General features: G+C 44.8%; 1 protein-coding gene across 1 annotated transcript in view; it reads right to left on the bottom strand.

Annotated features, from left to right (window-relative positions):
• Positions 1–4,720, bottom strand: part of LOC112214506 (NHS-like protein 2) — a 140,932-nt gene extending 136,212 nt beyond the window's left edge. The window contains exon 1 of the mRNA XM_042298194.1: positions 4,186–4,720. Within this exon, the coding sequence (XP_042154128.1) occupies positions 4,186–4,462 (277 nt within the window). The 5' untranslated portion in view covers positions 4,463–4,720. The remainder of the gene's footprint in view (positions 1–4,185) is intronic.
• Positions 4,721–21,905: the final 17,185 nt, after the last annotated feature.

The following is a 21,905-nucleotide window of genomic DNA, read 5'->3' as shown; positions in this document are numbered from 1 at the left end:
CTGTGAATTACAAGGCACAAGGCAATATTTCTTAAACTTACAGAAAGGTAAGCAATTTCTCCTAAACTAAATAGAAGTATATGTCTAATACTTTTTAATACTTTTTCTGGTAATGTTTTCTAAGACCCCTTTTCTATCTGTTTACCCAGAAATCAAAGCCTTTACATATGCCTAGTTTTTAAGATGGAAAATGGTTGGAAAATGTATCTATGCCTTCATTTCCCAAATACATAGCATCTTAGCTTTCATTTGACACCCAGTTGTACATGCTCCTATGAACTTCACATGTTGGTGCTCATGGATCATCAATGGGAATGCCCCTTAAGATTCTTCAATGTACACTACATGACCAAAAATATGTGGACACCTGCTCGTCAAACATCTCATTCCAAAATCTTCGGCATTATTATGGAGTTGGTCCCCCTCCCTTTTCTGCTTTAATTAACAGCTTCCACTCTTCTGGGAAGACGTTCCACTAGACGTTGGAACATTGCTACAGGGACTTGCTTCCATTCAGCCACGAGCATTAGTGAGGTCGGGAACTGATGTTGGGCGATTAGGCCTGGCTCGCAGTCTGTGTTCCAATTCATCCCAAAGGTGTTCGATGGGGTTGATGTCAGGGCTCTGTGCAGGCCAGTCAAGGTCTTCCGCACAGATCTCGACAAACCATTTCTGTATGGACCTAGCTTTTTGTGCACAGGGACAGTGTCATGCTGAAACAGGAAAGGGCCTTCCCCAAACTGTTGCCACAAAGTTGGAAGCACAGATTCGTGTCATTGTATGCTGCAGCGTTAAGACTTACCTTCACTGGAACTAAGGGGCCCGAACCATGAAAAACAGCACCAGACCATTATTCCTCCTCCACCAAACTTTAAAGTTGGCACTCTGCATTTGGGCAGGTAGTATTCTCCTGGCATCCGCCAAACCCAGATTTGTCTGTCGGACTGCCAAATAGTGAAGCGTGATTCATCACTCCTGAGAACGCATTTCCACTGCTCCAGAGTCTAATGGAGGGAGCTTTACACCACTGCAGCTGACGCTTCGCATTGCACATGATGTTCTTAGGCTTGTGTGCAGCTGCTCGGCCATGGAAACCTATTTCATGGAGCTGCCAACAAACGGTTATTGGGCTGATGTTGCTTCCAGCTGCAGTTTGGAACTTAGTGGTGAGTTTCGCAACCGAGGTCAGACGATTTTTGCGTGTCATGTGTTCTGTGAGCTTGTGTGGCCTACAACTTAGCGACTGAGTCGCTGTTGTTCCTAGACGTTTCCACTTCACAATAACAGCACTTACAGTTGACCGGGGCAGCTCTAGTAGGGACGAAATTTGATGAACTGACTTGTTGGAAAGGTGGTCTCCTATGACAGTGCCACGTTGAAAGTCACTGAGCTCTTCATTAAGGCCATTCTACTGCCAATGTTTGTATATGGGGATTGCATGGCTGTGTGCTCGGTTTTATACACCCGTCAGCAACGGTGTGGCTGAAATAGCTGAATCCACTCATTTGAAGGGGTGCCCACATACACTACATACACAAAAGTATGTCGCAGACCCCCAGTCAATGTTGCAAATTTGGGTCTTCAGCACAACTGCCATAACAACTGACCTAACAACTAAGTGAGTCATAAGTGTGCCGCCATTGACTTGCCATGGTACTTCTGAACTGTGGTAGTCCTGTTATTACAACCGGAAGCATCACATGAAAACTGTAGCCTGAGTTTCTCTCAGACTCCATCATTACTGAGGTTCCACTCTCCAACTGAGGGCTGCTGAACTTACAATGGCTTTCTCACAGGAAACAATGTTTTTTCCCTTTATCGTGTCATGTTCATTGTTGTGTCATGTCATTACAACCGCATAACATTAAAACGGGTCGTTTCTAGAGAGAGCTGTTGAACTTCCAATATATTTCTCACAGGAAATATTTTGTCATGTTCTGGACAATGTGTTCTGTCTCTCTAGTCTCTAGGAGCTGCCTGTCACCTCACTTTGGTTTGGTTGTCCTCAAGCCAAGAGGGCAGAGACAAAAACATGTTTCTCAACTTCCGGGCAGAACAGCTGCAAAGCGTTACATCCCAAATGTCAACCTATTCCCCATAGTGCACTACTTTTGACCTGGGCCCATGGAGTGGCATTTGGGACGCTTTATCTCGTGTCATCTTCACCTCACCTCCAAACATACGCGTATGCCTCTCTCTATTTGAATCAGCGTACCGTCTATCAGTGACTCTGTCCTTGTCACGTTTTCAAAGACATCATTATCTGGTGTGAAATCTAAATCTGTAATCATGCACTCTGTCGATGTTCGTAACTAGGCATGTATCGTGTATCCAGTGAGTTGGCGACAAAGTAGCCAGTTTTCACTGGGACATAACATTGTGGCAGTGGCTCGCGCGGTGTTTCAAGTGGCCGCGCCATGGGATACTCTATCCACACCTTTACATCCATACCTTTTCTATCCCTATCTTTACAAACAAAGTCAATGCTGTTTTGTAACATGAATGGAAGTGGAGTAGATGGTTAAAAATACAAGTACCGTCAAGGAGGGAGGGAACAACATTAGTGTGATCAAGAACTGTGGAATCGGCGATTCCACTTCATAATAAAAGTCCCCTATTGAAACTGATGCAAACGGATGAAAATAGTGGAATCAGGCCACAATTGGACTAGATAATGTTAAACAAGTTTGGAATGTTATATCAATTCAACAAAAGACAATCATTTGTTAATTTGATGACAAAATATGATAGACTTCAGAATTGCATTGATGGCATACTTCTATTTCAATGTACATCCTTACCTATGGCTCTTGTGTCCATGAAATGGAGTATTAGCCTACTCAGTGACACACACAGATTACAATTCTAAAGAGCTTACACAAACATTAGCATCGAAGCTCTTTAACTGTGGGAAATCGCCACACAATTCAGTGGGACAAGGGGGGAGGCAAGGGGGAGTACGATGACATCAGTGTGCACCATCAGACCAACTCCTTGAATGGCCTGGTCTACTCCTTGAAGTTTGCAGTTCTGTCTAAAAAAAAAAACTATTTTGCTTCAAACATATATATTTTTTTTTACCGTTTTAGTGTGTGTACTTTACTGTATTTATACTTATTATTCATCAGGCCAAGCGATTGACCTGATGCATATTTTGGCACAAGTACACACAGGCCTTGGGATGATCGTTATGCCAGTCAATCATTGTTTACATTAGTCTTTGAAAGAGTTGGCTTTTCAACTGAAGTCTAGTACGGAAAGGCATTTTATTTCATTTCATTTGAAGCAAACAGGGTAAGCAAAGAAATGTTTTGTCTTTCACACTGATATTCAACACAACAAGCAGTATATTCATTTCAATTCCTTCAATAAGGACTATGACGCTAACACTTGTGTACACTCTACATAGCTGTGTTCTGTGGTTGTCACTGAATAGGCTGATAAATCCTTTCATGGATAATGCAATATGATTGTTCAATACACATAGGTTGACTGGTGAGCTCAATGTTGCTCATTTCACAGTGGTTTCAGAGTCCCGTAATAAGAACTATGAGGCTAATATTTGTGTAAACTCTTTTAGAGTTGTAATCTGTGGATGTCACTGAGTAGGCAGATACCCTATTTCATGGACCAAAATATCCATAGGTAAGGCGTACAATGCAACAAACATACCCGTTGCATTTCTGAAGTCTATACAGCCACACTGCGATTTACACTGATTTTTACTTTTTGTGTAAAATGTGCTGATTGTCCTTTGTTTAATTTATATAATAACACTCCAACCTTCTCTACCTTCTCAATTGTGACATGATTCCACAATTTGTATCCGTTTGCATCCGTTTCAATTGGGAACTTTTATTTTAAAGGCGAACCACCAATTCCACATTGTTGCTCACGCTATTGTTGTTCACAAAACACTAGTCCTAAGGCCTACTTTGCAAATAGCCATTGAAATCTGCAGAATGGTAGGTCATAAGCAGCCATAAGGAACGCACGCATTGACGTGATCCACCTTTTCACAATAAATTGACATTCCTCTATTCTCCCACCCCAAGTTACCTCGAACTGTCGATTTTGAATACCTCTCCCACACATTCAACTTCAAGTTGACCTCAGTGAGTTGCAAGTCTCACACGGACCACACCACACAAGTGATAGAAAATTATACAGTGTGCTTTTTCTTACTCTTCGGCGGTGGCTTACTGCCGAGCGCAGCGATGTGTCGCTGTAAACGGATCACTTTGCCCTCGAGCGTGCCCGACCGGTGACAGATAGACACTAGCTCGCCCTCGAGCTCTTCCAAGATGCTGACGGAGTGGCGGGATAAATCCGAGAGCTGTCGGAGCACCGAACATAGAGTGAACCCGCAAACGTCCACCAAGTCCCCGAAAATCGCAGTTTGCCTCTTCGCGTCGTTTTTACAGACATCCTTGGGAACTATTGTGCGCTTGCAGAAGGGCATTTTCACTCCAAACGCGCAAACCCAACCGGAAAAAAATCCTCCTTTAGCAGTAAGGAAGCGTGCTATCCGTGCGGAAAACTATGTTGTTGTTGTTGATGAAGAACCGTAGAAGCCTACAGTGCGTTCATATTTTGCATTGCGATTGACTGTCCACCGCGCGGTGCTCTCCGCATCGGCGCAACAGTAGGCTGTCTGGCAATAGGCTTGTCTCTGGTCTTCCCAAAGCGAAACCTGCTGCGGGGAGGAGGAATCAAACCTCAACCCCTCTGTTTTGTTCTGTTCTGAAGACATCGGTCAAGGCTTCACCCCAACTTGCACTTTGCACAGATACTCTGAAACTTGTAGGTTAGCCTATTTGACTGGCACAGGTGGCTGGTGGCACCTTAATTTGGGAGGATGGGTTTATAGTAATGGCTGGAACGAAGTGCATGGAATAGTATCAAACACATCATGGTTACCATGTGTTTGATACCATTCCATTCACCATTATGAGCCATCCTCCCCTCACCAGCCTCCTGTGATTCTAGAAACATGTTTTATCGCATTTTAACTTGGGCCAATTATAAAGAGAGGCATCCTATCTAATCTATCTTGCAGCATGTGAACCACGTGACCTGCATTGGACCACTTTTTTGTTGTTCTGAGGATGCCGTTTCACCATCTTGTCACTCTTATCACATTTCTGTCCACACACATGCATGAACACACACGTGTCCCTATTCAGGGAAAATACTGACCCAATGACCCTTGTAAATGAGCCCAAAGACCAATATAACCCCAGTCTCTCTCAATCTGACTCTCTCTCCAACTCTCTCCTTTTCGCTCCCCCTCTCTGTGACTCTCTCTCTCCAACTCTCTCCTTTTCGTTCCCCCTCTCTCCAACTCTCCTTTTCGCTCCCCCTCTCTCCATCTGACTATTTCTCTCTCTGACTCTGACTGTCTCTCTCTGACTCTCTCTGAGTCTCTGACTCTCTCGCTCTCTCGGACTCTCTCTCTCTCTCTCTCTCTCTCTCTCTCTCTCTCTCTCTCTCTCTCTCTCTCTCTCTCTGTGTGACAGAATAATAAGCAGGATGGGGCAGAGGGGAGTTTTCACAACTGTAGTTGGACAAGCACAGAGAGAAGTTGGAAATAATACACCCATGTTTAAGGCACACACTGCAGCAACTGTCCACGGAGAGAACCTTTCTCTCTATGTCACCCCCCTCCTCCCCTCTCTTTCTCTCCCCTCTCTCGCTCTGACCCACACGCTTTCTCTCAACGCCAACTCTCAATTCTCTACTCCCTTTTCCTCTCCATGTCAACTGTGAACACACCCCTCCTATACTAAAGGAGCACATCTGGTCCCCCTCAACACCCCCGGTCCCAGCCTCCCACAGCCATAGCCACCCCACCCAACCATGGACTTGGCCCACGAGTGCAGTCTGTCTGTGTCTTGGTTAGAAGGGAGAGAGGGAGAGAGAGAGAGAGAGAGAGGAAAGGGGGTGGGGAGAGAGAGAGAGACAGAGAGAAAAGGGGAGAGAGAGAGAGAGAGAGAGAGGAGAAAGGGGGTGGGGAGGGAGAGAGAGAGAGAGAGGGAGCAACGGGGGGGGTGGGGAGGGAGATAGAGAGAGAGAGGGAGGAACGGGGGTGGGGAGGGAGATAGAGATGACTCAGAAAAAAGGAGGGAGAAAGAGGAAGAGAGAGCGAGGTAAAGAGGTGGAGAGAGAGAGAGAGAGAGAGAGGTAGAGAGTGAGAGAGGTCGATAGAGGTGGAGAGGGAAAGAGATAGTTCTTGGAAAGAGAAGGTAGGCTAACTCATACAGCACCGTGTCATGTACACTAATCTTATCGGGGGGATGTTTTTCGTGGCTGCTGATTTGAGTTACACACACACAGTCCGTTCGTCCGTCCATCACATGATGGAAGCAATTGATTGGAAACATCTGTCGCCAACTCCTCCCCTCCTTCCTTCCCTCCTTTCTTTCCTCCACTCCCTCTCTCTCCCTCCTTCCATGATTGTGTCCGTTGGCAGCATTCTATTAAGATGGCCCGGGTTGAACCAGCCTGTGGCCCGTCACGTGACCAGGTGAGGCCAGTGAGGGAGGAGCGCTCTGCCGAAATCGAACAACAATCTGCGCCACTCCGGTTATGTTGTCAACAAGGCAGCATGGTCCATCATTCAGAAATATAAAATAGATGTTTGAATTTCCAAACTGGTTTCCATTGGGTAGGCAGATAAAGCGTTTCCCCCCCCACCCAAAGCAATCACTTTTGCACACAGAATCCTACTTATTACTCCACAAGCTAACCTGCGTCACTTTGGTTTTGACCAGACTTCACTGCCGGACAGAATGGGGCTGCCGGTTCATGCACGGGAGGCAGCACGCTTCCAAAACGAATGCAATCACTTTTCACCCTTTGCAAACTACGCCTACCCGAGCCAGCTTAATAGAATCCCCTCATTGTTTCGCGGTCCGCCCAACCCACTTCACTGATTGAACGGAAACGGTGCTGTACTGAACGACCAGTTGAAAAACGGGGAGGGGTTGAGTTGTGGGTTGTGGAATGCTTCCAGCATGGCCACTGCCCTTTAAATACACCACTCATTGCTTCAAGCCACACCTCACCAAACCCACCAAACAGGAGCAAACGTACCTCAAAGTCTGTTCAAGAAAGTACAAGAATGTTTTGGGGAAATGTGTCGTTCGAGCGAACTGAATGCACGTCAGGGCTTGATGATTAGTTGACAGGTAGAATCAGGTGTGCTTGTCCGAGGTCACATCAAAAATATGTACTGTTGGGAGTACTGAAGGACCAGAGTTAGGAAACACTGATCAAACATGAATTCAAACACTCTTCCAGAATCCCTCCATCCCCTCCTCCTTTTCTTCCCCTTCCTCTCTCTCATTCAAAGTATAATTTTGCTTTTAGTGCAAGTTATTTCCTTGTTTTTTTCATGGGCCATTATTCCTAGCATTACGTTCTGCCAAATATACCGCTCTTAAGTAGACCTGGGTTTCGGAAAAGCTGACCACGACTCCATTTTGTTGATCCCTGCCTACAGACAGAAACTAAAACAAGAGGCTCCCACGCTGAGGTCTGTCCAACGCTGGTACGACCAAGCTGACTCCACACTCCAAGACTGCTTCCATCACGTGGACTGGGAGATGTTTCGTATTGCGTCAGATAACAATATTGACGAATACGCTGATTCGGTGTGCGAGTTCATTAGAACGTGCGTTGAAGATGTCATTCCCATAGCAACGATTAAAACATTCCCTAACCAGAAACCGTGGATTGATGGCAGCATTGGCGTGAAACTGAAAGCGCGAACCACTGCTTTTAATCAGGGCAAGGTGACTGGTAACATGACCGAATACAAACAGTGCAGCTATTCCCTCCACAAGGCTATCAAACAAGCTAAGCGTCAGTACAGAGACAAAGTAGAATCTCAATTCAACGGCTCAGACACAAGAGGCATGTGGCAGGGTTCATCGACTACAGCTCGGCATTCAACACCATAGTACCCTCCAAGCTCGTCATCAAGCTCGAGACCCTGGGTCTCGACCCCGCCCTGTGCAACTGGGTACTGGACTTCCTGACGGGCCGCCCCCAGGTGGTGAGGGTAGGCAACAACATCTCCACCCCACTGATCCTCAACACTGGGGCCCCACAAGGGTGCGTTCTGAGCCCTCTCCTGTACTTCCTGTTCACCCACGACTGCGTGGCCACGCACGCCTCCAACTCAATCATCAAGTTTGCGGACGACACAACAGTGGTAGGCTTGATTACCAACAACGACGAGACGGCCTACAGGGAGGAGGTGAGGGCCCTCGGAGTGTGGTGTCAGGAAAATAACCTCACACTCAACGTCAACAAAACTAAGGAGATGATTGTGGACTTCAGGAAACAGCAGAGGGAACACCCCCTATCCACATCGATGGAACAGTAGTGGAGAGGGTAGCAAGTTTTAAGTTCCTCGGCATACACATCACAGACAAACTGAATTGGTCCACTCACACAGACAGCATCGTGAAGAAGGCGCAGCAGCGCCTCTTCAACCTCAGGAGGCTGAAGAAATTCGGCTTGTCACCAAAAGCACTCACAAACTTCTACAGATGCACAATCGAGAGCATCCTGGCGGGCTGTATCACCGCCTGGTACGGCAACTGCTCCGCCCACAACTGTAAGGCTCTCCAGAGGGTAGTGAGGTCTGCACAACGCATCACCGGGGGCAAACTACCTGGCCTCCAGGACACCTACACCACCCGATGTTACAGGAAGGCCATAAAGATCATCAAGGACATCAACCACCCGAGCCACTGCCTGTTCACCCCGCTATCATCCAGAAGGCGAGGTCAGTACAGGTGCATCAAAGCTGGGACCGAGAAACTGAAAAACAGCTTCTATCTCAAGGCCATCAGACTGTTAAACAGCCACCACTAACATTGAGTGGCTGCTGCCAACACACTGACTCAACTCCAGCCACTTTAATAATGGGAATTGATGGGAAAATGATGTAAATATATCACTAGCCACTTTAAACAATGCTACCTTATATAATGTTACTTACCCTACATTATTCATCTCATATGCATACGTATATACTGTACTCTATATCATCGACTGCATCCTTATGTAATACATGTATCACTAGCCACTTTAACTATGCCACTTTGTTTACATACTCGTCTCATATGTATATACTGTACTCAATACCATCTACTGTATCTTGCCTATGCTGCTCTGTACCATCACTCATTCATATATCCTTATGTACATATTCTTTATCCCCTTACACTGTGTATAAGACAGTAGTTTTGGAATTGTTAGTTAGATTACTTGTTGGTTATTACTGCATTGTCGGAACTAGAAGCACAAGCATTTCGCTACACTCGCATTAACATCTGCTAACCATGTGTATGTGACAAATAAAATTTGATTTGATTTGATTTGAAATAATTTCAAATACTTTATCTGTGCTCGATTGCAAGAGGAAAGCAAGAGGAAAAATGCTCAAAAGTATCTCATAGATTTCAAATGGCATTTGAACCCAGGTCTTGTCTAAAGCCAACTGGGTCTCTGGTGTAGCCTAGTTCTGTTCTGTTCACGTCAAAGTGATTGTTTTCTTTCTGCTCAAAAGGGGGATGCAGCCAGGACCAGAACCACGCAGGAGCCTGGCCAAGCTCACATTACACAGTTCAACAGTGTGTGTGTGTGTGTGTGTGTGTGTGTGTGTGTGTGACTGTGTACAGGTCTGCATCTCAAAAGAGATGAGATTTCCGTGTATCACTTATCCTTCATGAAACATGCGTCCCAGGAAAACAAATGTCAATAAAGTTTGGAATGATTGAAAGCAGATCCGAACCTGTGATAAGAACATTCAAATGGTTCAACTGTCAGTAAAATGAAGTAGGTGTCAGGTAAAAAAAATGCTGGAGTTGAATGATAAGTCACTCACAGGAATACAGTTATGACTAGACAAAGTTAAGAAAAATAGATTTTATTCAAACAAATGCACACACATATTCCTCCAAACAACCTCATAAACATCAATCTACAAGCCTGAAGATATTCATTCCCTCTCAAATCTAGCCACACACACACACACAATTCTTGTTCCTAACATAAACCAGCCAAGGACATTGCTGTAGCAGTGTCTCAGAGAGCATACAGTCACAGTCATGTTGTGTCCTGTCCTCCCATCCATGTCCCCCTCCCCATCACCACCACACACCACACACACATACACACTCTCTCACACACACACAATCTCTCTCACACACACACACACACACACACTCTTTTTCTCCTGCAGGGTGTGTTGCTGTGATGCGCGGTGGCGAGGTGAGTCTACAGGCTAAGTACTGTGGGAGAAACATGGCGCCACACTCTCTCTCACACACACACACAGACCGTGACACAAACACTCACACAGACACACACAGTAACACACACACCTGCCTCTCTAGGTGAGTGTACAGGGCAGGCCAAGTACAGTGGGAGGAACAGGCCGTATCTCAGCAGTGCCCATATGGTCTTCTGGAGGCGTCAGGAACAGGGGAGGGAGGGAGGGAGCGGTGGAGGGATGAAGAGAGGGAGGGATGAGGTGACCAGCCACCTGAACAGGAGATGGAGGGAGAGATAGAGGAAAGGAAAGAGAGCGAGAGAGGGAGGGAGGGATGAGGTGACCAGCCACCTGAACAGGAGATGGAGGGAGAGATAGAGGGAAGGAAAGAGAGCGAGAGAGGGAGGGAGGGATCAGGTGACCAGCCACCTGAACAGGAGATGGAGAGAGAGATAGAGGGAAGGAAAGAGAGGGAGGGAGGGATGAGGTGACCAAACAACCTGAACAGGTAAAGGAGGGGGAGGATGGGCTCATGCAGTCACACGCTTACACAGGGTATATATTAATAGTGGCTCCCTCTTCATCTCCTTGCATTCATGCACTGATGTGTAAAAAGCTAGATGGGTGCAAGCAAATTCACAGGCTCTATCCACGGTTGGCTTTAACCCACTCAAATCACATTTGATTCGTCACATGCTTTGTAAACAACAGTTGTAGACTAACAGTGAAATGCTTACTTACGGGCCTTTAGCAACAATGCAGAGAGAAAGAAAATAGAGAAATAATAGAAAAGTATTGAAAGTAATAATAAATAAAGAATGAGTAACGAATAACATGGCTATATACATGGGGTACCAGTACCGAGTCAATGTGCAGGGGTACGAGGTAATTGAGGTAAATATGCACATGTAACTAAGAATAAAGTGACTAGGCAACAGGATAGATAATGAACAGTAGCAGCGTATGTGATGAGTCAAAAAAAGTTTGTGCAAAAAGGGTAGCTATTGGGTTAACTATTTAACTATCTATTTAGCAGTCTTACGGCTTGAGGGTACAAACTGTTCAGGGTCCTGTTGGTTCCAGACTTGGTGCATCGGTACAGCTTGCCGTGTGGTAGCAGAGAGAACAGTCTATGACTTGGGTGGCTAGAGTCTTAGAATTACTTGGGGCCCTTCCTCTGAAACCGCTTGGTATAGAGGTCCTGGATGGCAGGGAGCTCGGCCCAAGTGATGTACTGGGCTGTACGCACTCTACCCTCTGTAGCGCTTTGCGTCAGATGCCAAGCAGTTGCCATACCAAGCGGTGATGCAACCAGTCAGGATGATCTCAATGATGCAGCTGTATAATCTTTTTGAGGATCTGAGTTCCCATGCCAAATCTTTCAGCCTCCTGAGGAGGAAGAGGCAATGCCGTGCACTCTTCACAACTGTGTTGGTGTGTATGGACCATGATAGATCCTTAGTGATGGGGACACTGAGGAACTTGAAGCTCTCGACCCGCTCCACAACAGCCCCGTTGACATGAATGGGAGCGTGCTCGGCCCTCAGTTTCGTGTAGTCGACGATCAGCTGTCTTGTGGGTCCAGGGGTGCAGGGGGTCCAAGGTGACTGGGATGATGGTGTTGATGTGAGCCATGACTTTCAAAGCATTTCAACACTACTGAGTTTACGGGGCGATAGACATTTAGACATGTTACCTTGGCATTCCTGGGCACAGGGACAATGGTGGTCTGCTTGAAAAATGTAGGTATAGCAGACTGGGTCAGGGAGAGATTGAAAATGACAGTGAAGACACTTGCCAGCTGGTTAGCGCATGCTCTGAGTACGTGTCCTGGTAATCTGTCTGGACTTGCGGCCTTGCGAATGTAAACCTATTTAAAGGTTTTAGTCACGGCTAAGGAGAGTATGATCACACAGTTGTCCGGAACAGTTGGTGCTCTCATGCATGGTTAAGTGTTGCTTACCTCGAAGTGAACGTAGAAGGCATTTAGCTCATCTGGGAGGCTCGCATCACTGGGAAGCTCACGGCTGGGTTTCCCTTTGTAATCAATGATAGTTTGCAAGCCCTGCCACATCTGACAAGCATTAGAGTTGGTGTAGTAGAATTCGATCTTAGTCCTGTATTGAGGTTTTGCCTGTTTGATGGCTTGTCGGGGGTCATAGAGGGATTTCTTATAAGCGTCCGGATTAGTCTCCTGCTCCTTGAAAGCTGCAGTGCTAGCCTTTAGCTCAGTGCGGATGCTTTCTGTAATCCATGGCTTCTGGTTGGGATATGTACATATGTTTGTTAGCTGCATGTGTGACATAATGCTACCATTTATGATATAATTTACGAAGATTATGCTTTTTTATGCTTTTTTATTTTTTATTTTTTTATTTTATCAAAATGAAAAAGAAATGTTTTATCAATTTGTATATTTGAGTTTATTTGTTGTCATATTTGTTTAGTATTTTCTGGTGCATTAAACTGAAATTGCAACCAACGTTCTATGGCTTGTTTTAAAAATAGCAATATTTTGGAGATTATTTCATTTAAAAATAACCGAAAGTGAAGTGAGAGGTTGTAATCTGAATAAAAGGGAAAAATGCCCTTCTTAAACATGGGGTGAGACATTCTTACTAAGTATAACTTTTGTATGACTGAAGCCTTTAGTGAGACATCTACTGCTTTAATTATTTAATAATTTCTGCCCTCCGAATTCATATTCATTATATGAATAGGCCCGTTTAATTTTGGTCTGGTTTATCGTTCCAAATCAAATTGAATCTTTTTTGCTCATATAATTTGTCCCTTTTACCATCATGCAAGGTTGCATCCTCCTAGGTCTTATTATTTCACGGGAATTTGCATTTGTTTCACCAAATCCATGTAGAACTGGAATAATAACGAACGCCAATAAATACAATAGGGTTTCACCCAGCTTGCTGGCCATGGTTCAGCAGTGATGCTGAGGTTTGGGGATCCGTCATTTAATTGCAGAGTTCTAGGGGTTTCTCTCAGCCCTGCCTTCCCGCCTATGTGTGTGAGGACCATGAGTCGCCCACCTCATTCCTGCATACTTCACTCTCCACCGAGCCCTTCCCGCTCTCCAACTGTTAGTGTGTGTGCATCTCAAAGTGGGATCCTCTCTTTGTTTCCTCTCAATCTTTTGTATACATTACCGTGTATTGATACCCACTGGGCAAAAACTGGTAATTTCGACCCAAAACTCTATGCGATGATGTTGAATCAGTGTGGAAAACTGATTGGATTTGCTAAAAGTCATCAACGTGAGGGCATTTGGTATTTTTCTCACCCAATCTTTAACCTAAATCCAATGACATGGTGAAATCTTTTTGTTGATGTCACGTTGAATTCACATTAGTTGACAATTCAACAAAATGTAAATCAAGAGTAGATGTTGAACTGACATCTGTGCCCAGTGGTGTGTGATCTCAGAGCGGGATCTCTAAAATTAACAAAGTCTCGAGGTTCTGCTCAACTTAGTTAGAATAACTCATGGTAAGCTGTGGACTTTTTATCTTTATTTTTCATAGCTGTATAATTGCCACCACAAACCGGCGCTAAGACTGCACTCAACGAGCTGTATAATGCCATAAGCAAACGAGAAAAAGCTATCCAGAGGTGGCACTCCTAGTGGCCAGTGATTTTAATGCAGGGAAACTGAAATCCACCTTAGCTCATTTCTATTAGCATGACACCTGTGCAACTAGAGGCGAAAAAACTCTTGATCACTTATACTCCACACACAGAAATGCACACAAAGCTCTCCCACACCCTCCATATGGCAAATCTGACCATAACTATATCTTCCTGATTCCTGCTTATAAGCAAAAACTCTTACAGGAAGTACCAGTGATGCGCCCAATACGGAAGTGGTCTGATGAAGCGGATGCTAAACTACAGGACTGTTTCACTAGCACAGACTGGAATATGTTCCAGGATTCATCCGATGGCATTGAGGACTTTACCACATCAGTTGCCGGCTGTATTAATAAGTTCACGACGATGTTGTCCCCACATTGACTGTACCTACTTACAGTGGGGCAAAAAAGTATTTAGTCAGCCACCAATTGTGCAAGTTCTCCCACTTAAAAAGATGAGAGAGGCCTGTAATTTTCATCATAGGTACACTTCAACTATGACAGACAAAATGAGAAAAAAAAATCCAGAAAATCACATTGTAGGATTTCTAATGAATTTACTTGCAAATTATGGTGGAAAATAAGTATTCTCCTGCATGATCAAATAGCCCTACACAGCTTGGAGGTGTGTTAAGTCATTGTCCTGTTGAAAAACAAATGATAGTCCCACTAAGCGCAAACCATATGGGATGTCAGCCATGCTGGTTAAGTGTGCCTTGAATTCTAAAAGAATCCCAGACAGTGTCACCAGCAAAGGACCCACACCCTTACACCTTCTTCACACATGCAGAGATCTTCCATTGACCTACACTGAGTCTCACAAAGACACAGTGGTTGGAATCAAAAATATCAAATTTGGACTTGTAGTGTTCTTTGCAGAAATTCAACCATGAAGGCCTGATTCAAACAGTCTCCTCTGAACAGTTCATGTTGAGATGTGTCTGTTACTTGAACTTGGTGAAGCATTTATTTTGGTTGCAATTTCTGAGTCTGGTACCTCTAATGAACTTCTCCTCTGCAGCAGAGGAAACTCTGGGTCTTCCATTCCTCATGAGAGCCAGTTTCGTCATAGCACTTGATGGTTTTTGTGACTGCACTTGAAGAAACTTTCAAAGTTTTTGAAATGTTCCCGGATTGACTGACATTCATGCCTTAAGTAATGATGGACTTTCGTTTCTCTTTGCCTATTTGAGCTGTACTTGCCATGATATGGACTTGGTATTTTACCAAATATTCCGTATACCACCCCTACCTTCTCACAACACAAATGATTGGCTCAAACGCATTAAGAAGGAAAGAAATTCCACAAATGAATGTTTAACAAGGCACACCTGTTGATTGAAATGCATTCCAGGTGACTCCCTCATGAAGCTGGTTGAGAGAATTCCAAAGGTATGTAAAGCTGTCATCAAGGCAAAGGGTGGCTACTTTGAAGAATTTATAATCCAAAATATATTTTGATTTGTTTAACAATTTTCTGGTTACCACATGATTCCATATTTGTTATGTCATAGCTTTGATGTCTTCACTATTATTCTATAATGTAGAAAATAGCAAAAATAAAGAAAACCCCTTGAATGAGTAGGTGTGTCCAAACTTTTGACTGGTACTGTATATCCAAGATGGCGTAGCAGTGCAGACGTGTTTTGTTCGTCCTCTCGTGTACTTTTGTATTTTTTCGTCTTTTTTTGTATATATTAAAATTTTATTTTCAATCTCTCCTCCATTTTAGTTCAATTATACCTTCCGGTAACCTGCCTCACCCAATGTGATACGGAACCGCTATTATTTTTAATTTTTAAACCTTATTGCAAGAACCACCTAGCCATCAGAAGCTAACCAGCTAATTAACTACAAGCTATTTAGCCACTGCTAGTGGCCTTTACCTTCTGCACAGGTACCAGCCCTTTGTTAGCTTGGATAATACTCGGCAGACTACCAGTAACGGACTGTCTATCCACTACAACGCCGGATTCCTGCCGTAATCCCTGGACCATTCTCCTGATCTTCACAGCTAGCTAGCACCCACCGAGTTACCCAGTACCGAAGCTATCCCTGAGGCCCATCTCCCGGCCTACTCAGTTATTCACCCGGACTCCACCCAAACACGGCTAGAACACACTACTCCACAGGATCCTTGCCGTAAGCTCTGGACCTTGGCACCGGATCAACGCTGCTTCCAAGTGGCTATAGTGGTTAACTCCCCTGCCCCGAAGCTAGCACCAGTTAGCTGTGAGCCAGGCACATCTCCCGGATAGAAAACTAAATCACTACAACTACAATACCTCTTTCGCCATCTGGCTTGGATCCTTATTCGACACGACGCCCCGCCGCACCACCACGACAGGTCTGCCAACAAATACTCCATCCGCTGTGCCTTCAACCGGCCCCTGTCGGACGTCGGAGCAGACGCTTCTACTAGCCCCAGGCTACTAACTTTAAACGCTGCGTTGCCTGTGTGATAGCATGGTAGCAACTACTCCGCGGCTCCTCTGTTCCTTCTATTGCTGCCGCTGGACCCTATGATCACTTGGCTACATAGCTGATGCCCGCTGGGCTGTCCATTAATCACAGTACTCCATTCAGTTTATTTATTTATTTAATATATGTCGGCCCTAGCCGCGAACTCAGGCTCTGTGTGTAGTTAACCGACCCTCTCTGCCCAGTCATCGCCATTTTACTTGTTGTTTTAGCTGATTAGCTGTTGTTGTCTCACCCGTTGTTGTCTTAGTCAGCTCTCCAAATCAACACCTGTGATTACTTTATGCCTCGCTGTATGTCTCTCTCATATGTCAATATGCCTTGTATACTGTTGTTTAGGTTAGTTATCATTGTTTTAGTTTACTGCAGAGCCCCTAGTTCCACTGATACCTCTGATAGCTCCTTTGTCCCATCTCCCACACACGCGGTGACCTCACCCATTATAACCAGCTTATACAGAGATACAACCTCTCTTATCATCACTCAGTGCCTGGGCTTACCTCCGCTGTACCCGCACCCCACCATACCCCTCTCTGCACATTATGCCCTGAATCTATTCTACCACGCCCAGAAATCTGCTCCTTTTATTCTTTGTCCACAACGCTCTAGGCGACCAGTTTTGATGGCCTTTAGCCGTACCCTCATTCTACTCCTTTGTTCCCTGGGTGATGTGGAGGTAAACCCAGGCCCTACGTGTCCCCAAGCACCCTCATTTGTTGACTTCTGTGATCAAAAAAGCCTTGGTTTCATGCATGTCAACATCAGAAGCCTCCTTCCTAAGTTTGTTTCACTCACTGCTTCAGCACACTCCGCCAACCCCAATGTCCTTGCCGTGTCTGAATCCTGGCTTAGGAAGGCCACCAACCATTCTGAGATGTCCATACCCAACTACAACATTTTCCATCAAGATAGAACGGCCAAAGGGGGAGGAGTTGCAATCTACTGCAGATATAGCCTGCAAAGATCTGTCATACTTTCCAGGTCTATACCCAAACAGTTTGAACTTCTAATTTTAAAAATGAACCTCTCCAGAAATAAGTCTCTCACTGTTGCCGCCTGCTATTGACCTCCCTCCGCTCGCAGCTGTGCCCTGGACACCATTTTTGAATTGATCGCCCCCCATCTAGCTTCAGAGTTCATTCTGTTAGGTGACCTAAACTGGGATATGCTTAACACCCCGGCAGTCCTACAATCCAAGCTAGATGCCCTCAATCTCACACAAATCATCAAGGAACGCACCAGGTACAACCCTAAATCCGTTAACATGGGCACCCTCATACACATTATCCTGACCAACTTGCCCTCCAAATACACTTCCGCTGTTTTCAATCAGGATCTCAGCGATCATTGCCTCATTGCCTGTATCCGCTATGGGTCCGCGGTTAAATGACCACTCCTCATCACTGTCAAACGCTCCCTAAAACACTTCTGCGAGCAGGCCTTTCTAATCGACCTGGCCCGGGTATCCTTGAAGGATATTGACCTCATCCCGTTAGTTGAGGATGCCTGGTCATTCTTTAAGTAATTTCCTCACCATCTTAGATAAGCATTCCCCGGTCAAAAAGCCATGCCTTCCTCCTGGCTACTCCAAACCCGGCCAACAGCTCTCAAACCTGGACCCGTACAAATCAGCTGGGCTAGACAATCTGGACCCTCTTTTTCTAAAACTATCCGCTGCCAATGTTGCAACCCCTATTACCAGCCTGTTCAACCTCTCTTTTGTATCGTCCAAGATCCCTAAAGATTGGAAAGCTGCCGCGGTCATCCCCCTCTTCAAAGGGGGTGACACCCTAGACCCAAACTGTTACAGACCTATATCCATCCTGCTCTGCCTATCTAAAGTCTTCGAAAGCCATGTTAATAAACAGATGACTGACCATTTTGAATCCCACCGTACCTTCTCTGCTGTGCAATCTGGCTTCCGAGCCGGTCACGGGTGCACCTCAACCACGCTCAAGGTACTAAACAATATCATAACCGCCAGCCGTCCTCATCGACCTGGCCAAGTCTTTCGAATCTGTCAATCATCGTATTCTTATCGGCAGACTCAATAGCCTTGGTTTTTCTAATGACTGCCTTGTCTGGTTCACCAACTCCTTTGCAGACAGAGTTCAGTGTGTCAAATCGGAGGGCATGTTGTCCGGACCTCTGGCAGTCCCTATGGGGGTACCACAGGGTTCAATTCTAGGGCCGACTCTTTTCTCTGTATATATCAATGATGTCGCTCTTGCTGCGGGCAAATCCCTGATCCACCTCTACGCAGACAACATCATTCTGTATACTTCTGGCCCTTCCTTGGATACTGTGCTAACTAACCTCCAAACGAGCTTCAATGCCATACAACACTCCTTCCGTGGCCTCCAACTACTCTTAACCGCTAGTAAAACCAAATGCATGCTTTTCAATCATTCGCTGCCCGCACCTGCCCGTCCGACTAGCATCACCACTCTGGACGGTTCCGACCTAGAATATGTGGACAACTATAAATACCTAGGTGTCTGGCTAGACTGTACACTCTCCTTCCAGACTCATATTAATCATCTCCAATCAAAAATCACATCTAGAATCGACTTTCTATTTCGCAAACAAAGCCTCCTTCAATCATGCCACCAAACTTACCCTAGCAAAACTGACTATCCTACCGATCCTCGACTTTGGTCATCTACAAAATAGCTTCCAACACTCTACTCAGCAAACTGGATGCAGTCTATCACAGTGCCATCTGTTTTGTACCAAATCACCTTGTACCACCCACCACTGCGACCTGTATGCACTAGTCGGCTGGCCCTCGCTACATATTCGTCGCCAGACCCACTGGCTCCAGGTCATCTATAAGTCTATGCTAGGTATCTCAGCTAACTGGTCACGATAACAACACCCACCCGTAGCACACGTTCCAGAAGGTATATCTCACTGATCATCCCCAAAGCCAACACCTCATTTGGCCGCCTTTCCTTCCAGTTCTCTGCTGCCAGTGACTGGAACGATTTGCAAAAATCGCTGAAGTTGGAGACTTTTATTTCCCTCACCAACTTTAAACATCAACTATCGGAGCAGCTAAGCGATCGCTGCAGCTGGGCATAGCCCATCTGTAAATAGCCCACCCAATCTATCTACCTCATCCCCATACTCTTTTTATTTGATTTACTTTTCTGCTCTTTTGCACACCAGTATCTCTACTTGCACATCATCATCTGCTCATTTATCACTCCAGTGTTAATCTGCTAAATTGTAACTATTTGCTCCTATAGCCTATTTATTGCCTACCTGCTCATGCCTTTTGCACACACTGTACATAGACTTTCTTTTTTCTACTGTGTCATTGGCTTGTTTATTGTTTACTCCATGTGTAACTCTGTGTTGTTGTCTGTGTCACACTGCTTTGCTTTATCTTGGCCAGGTCGCAATTGCAAATGAGAACTTGTTCTCAACTAGCCTACCTGGTTAAATAAAGGTGAAATAAAATAAAAAATAAAAAATATATATGGGGGATACAACCATCCCAGCTCTGCAGATTTTGCTGAAAAGAGACAGAACCATTATTTCATTTGTTTTTGTACTGTACTATGTAGCTTGTTTTTGGTCACAGGTTCAGGAATAGTTGAAGAATGGCAACATTTACCTGGAGCTAACTCTGTAAATAGCTGGGTGATTTGAAAAGTCATAGTCAATCAATCGATCCCTAATATAATAATACTCTTAGCAACAACAACAAAAACATGTATTTTACAATCTTTAGAAACGATGAGAATGGAAAGGTTCAGAAAATATATGGAAGATGTGATGGGTTGAGTGGAGCTGAAGGATGGGACTAAAAATAACAAGATGTACGGGTGCATCTGGAAACTATTCAAACCCCTTGACTTTTTCCACATGTTGTTACATTACAGCACTATTCTAAAATTGATTCAATTCCTCATCCATCTAAACACAATACCCCATAATGACAAAGCAAAAGCAAGTTTTTAAAAATGTTGGCAAATTATCTTTTTTTTAAATATGTGGAATATGTCATTTACATAAGTATTCAGACACTTTACTCAGCACTTTGTTGAAGCACCTTTGGCAGTGATTACAGCATCGAATCTTCTTGGGTATGGTGCTACAAGCTTGGCACAGCTGTATTTGGAGAGTTTCTCCTATTGTTCTTTGTAGATCCTCTCAAGCTCTTTCAGGTTGGATGGGGAGCGTTGCTGCACAGCTATTTTCAGGTCTCTCCAGAGATGTTCGATCGGGTTCAAGTCTGGGCTTTGGCTGGGCCACTCAAGAACATTCAGAGACTTGTCCCGAAGCCACTCCTGCGTTGTCTTGGCTGTGTGCTTAGGGTCATTGTCCTGTTGGAAGGGGAACCTTTTCCCTTTTCTGAGGTTCTGAGTGATCTGGAGCAGGTTTATATAAAGGATCTCTTTGTACTTTGCTAAGTTAATCTTTGTCTCGATCCTGACTAGTCTCCCAGTCCCTGCTGCTGAAAAACATCACCACAGTATGATGCTTTCACCACCATTCTTCACCGTAGGGATGGTGCCAGGTTTCCCCAGATGTGACACTTGGCATTCAGGTCAAATCTTGTTTTCATCAGACCAGAGAATCTTGTTCCTCATGGTCTGAGAGTCTTTAGGTGCCTTTTGGCAAACTTCAAGTGGGCTGTCATGTGCCTTTTACTGAGGAGTGGCTTCTGTCTGGCCATTCCACCATAAAGGCCTGATTGGTGGAGTGCTGCAGAGATGGTTGTCCTTCTGGAAGGTTCTCCCATCTCCACTGAGGAACTCTAGAGCTCTGTCAGAGTGACCATCGGGTTCTTGGTCACCTCTCTGACCAACGCCCTTCTCCCCTGATTGCTCAGTTTGGCCTTGCGGCCAGCTCTAGGAAGAGTCTTGGTGGTTCAAAACTTCTTCCATTTAAGAATGATGGAGGCCACTGTGTTCTTGGGGACCATCAATGCTGCAGAATATTTTTGGTACCCTTCCCCAGATTGTGCCTCAACACAATCCAGTCTCGGAGCTCTACGGACAATTCCTTCAACCTCATGGCTTGGATTTTGCTCTGATATGCACCGTGAACTGTGGGACCTTAAATAGACATGTGTGTGTCTTTCCAAATCATGTCCAATCAATTGAATTTACCACAGCTGGACTCCAATCACGTTGTAGAAGCATCGAAAGGATGATCAATGGATCAATTTTGAGTCTCATAGCAAAGGGTCTGAATACTTATGTAAATAAGGTACTTCTGCTTTTTATTTTTAATAAATATGCTTTGTCATTATGGGGTATTGTGTGTAGATTACTGAGGAATTGTTTTTATTTAATCAATTTTAGAATAAGACTTTAACGTAACAAAATGTGCGAAAAGTCAAGGGGTCTGAATACTTTCCGAAGGCACTTTTGTAAAACAGTACAGTTGGAAAATATATGGCAAGTAAATATCAAAACTGAATGGTCATCAGAGATAGATGGGAGGGGTTGAGGGTAGCTGAAGGATAAACAAAAGAA

Source organism: Oncorhynchus tshawytscha, linkage group LG15, assembly GCF_018296145.1.
Source record: "Oncorhynchus tshawytscha isolate Ot180627B linkage group LG15, Otsh_v2.0, whole genome shotgun sequence".
Taxonomy (NCBI): domain Eukaryota; kingdom Metazoa; phylum Chordata; class Actinopteri; order Salmoniformes; family Salmonidae; genus Oncorhynchus; species Oncorhynchus tshawytscha.
Note: the sequence above shows the minus strand (reverse complement) of the source record. Positions and strands in the feature narration are given on the sequence as shown.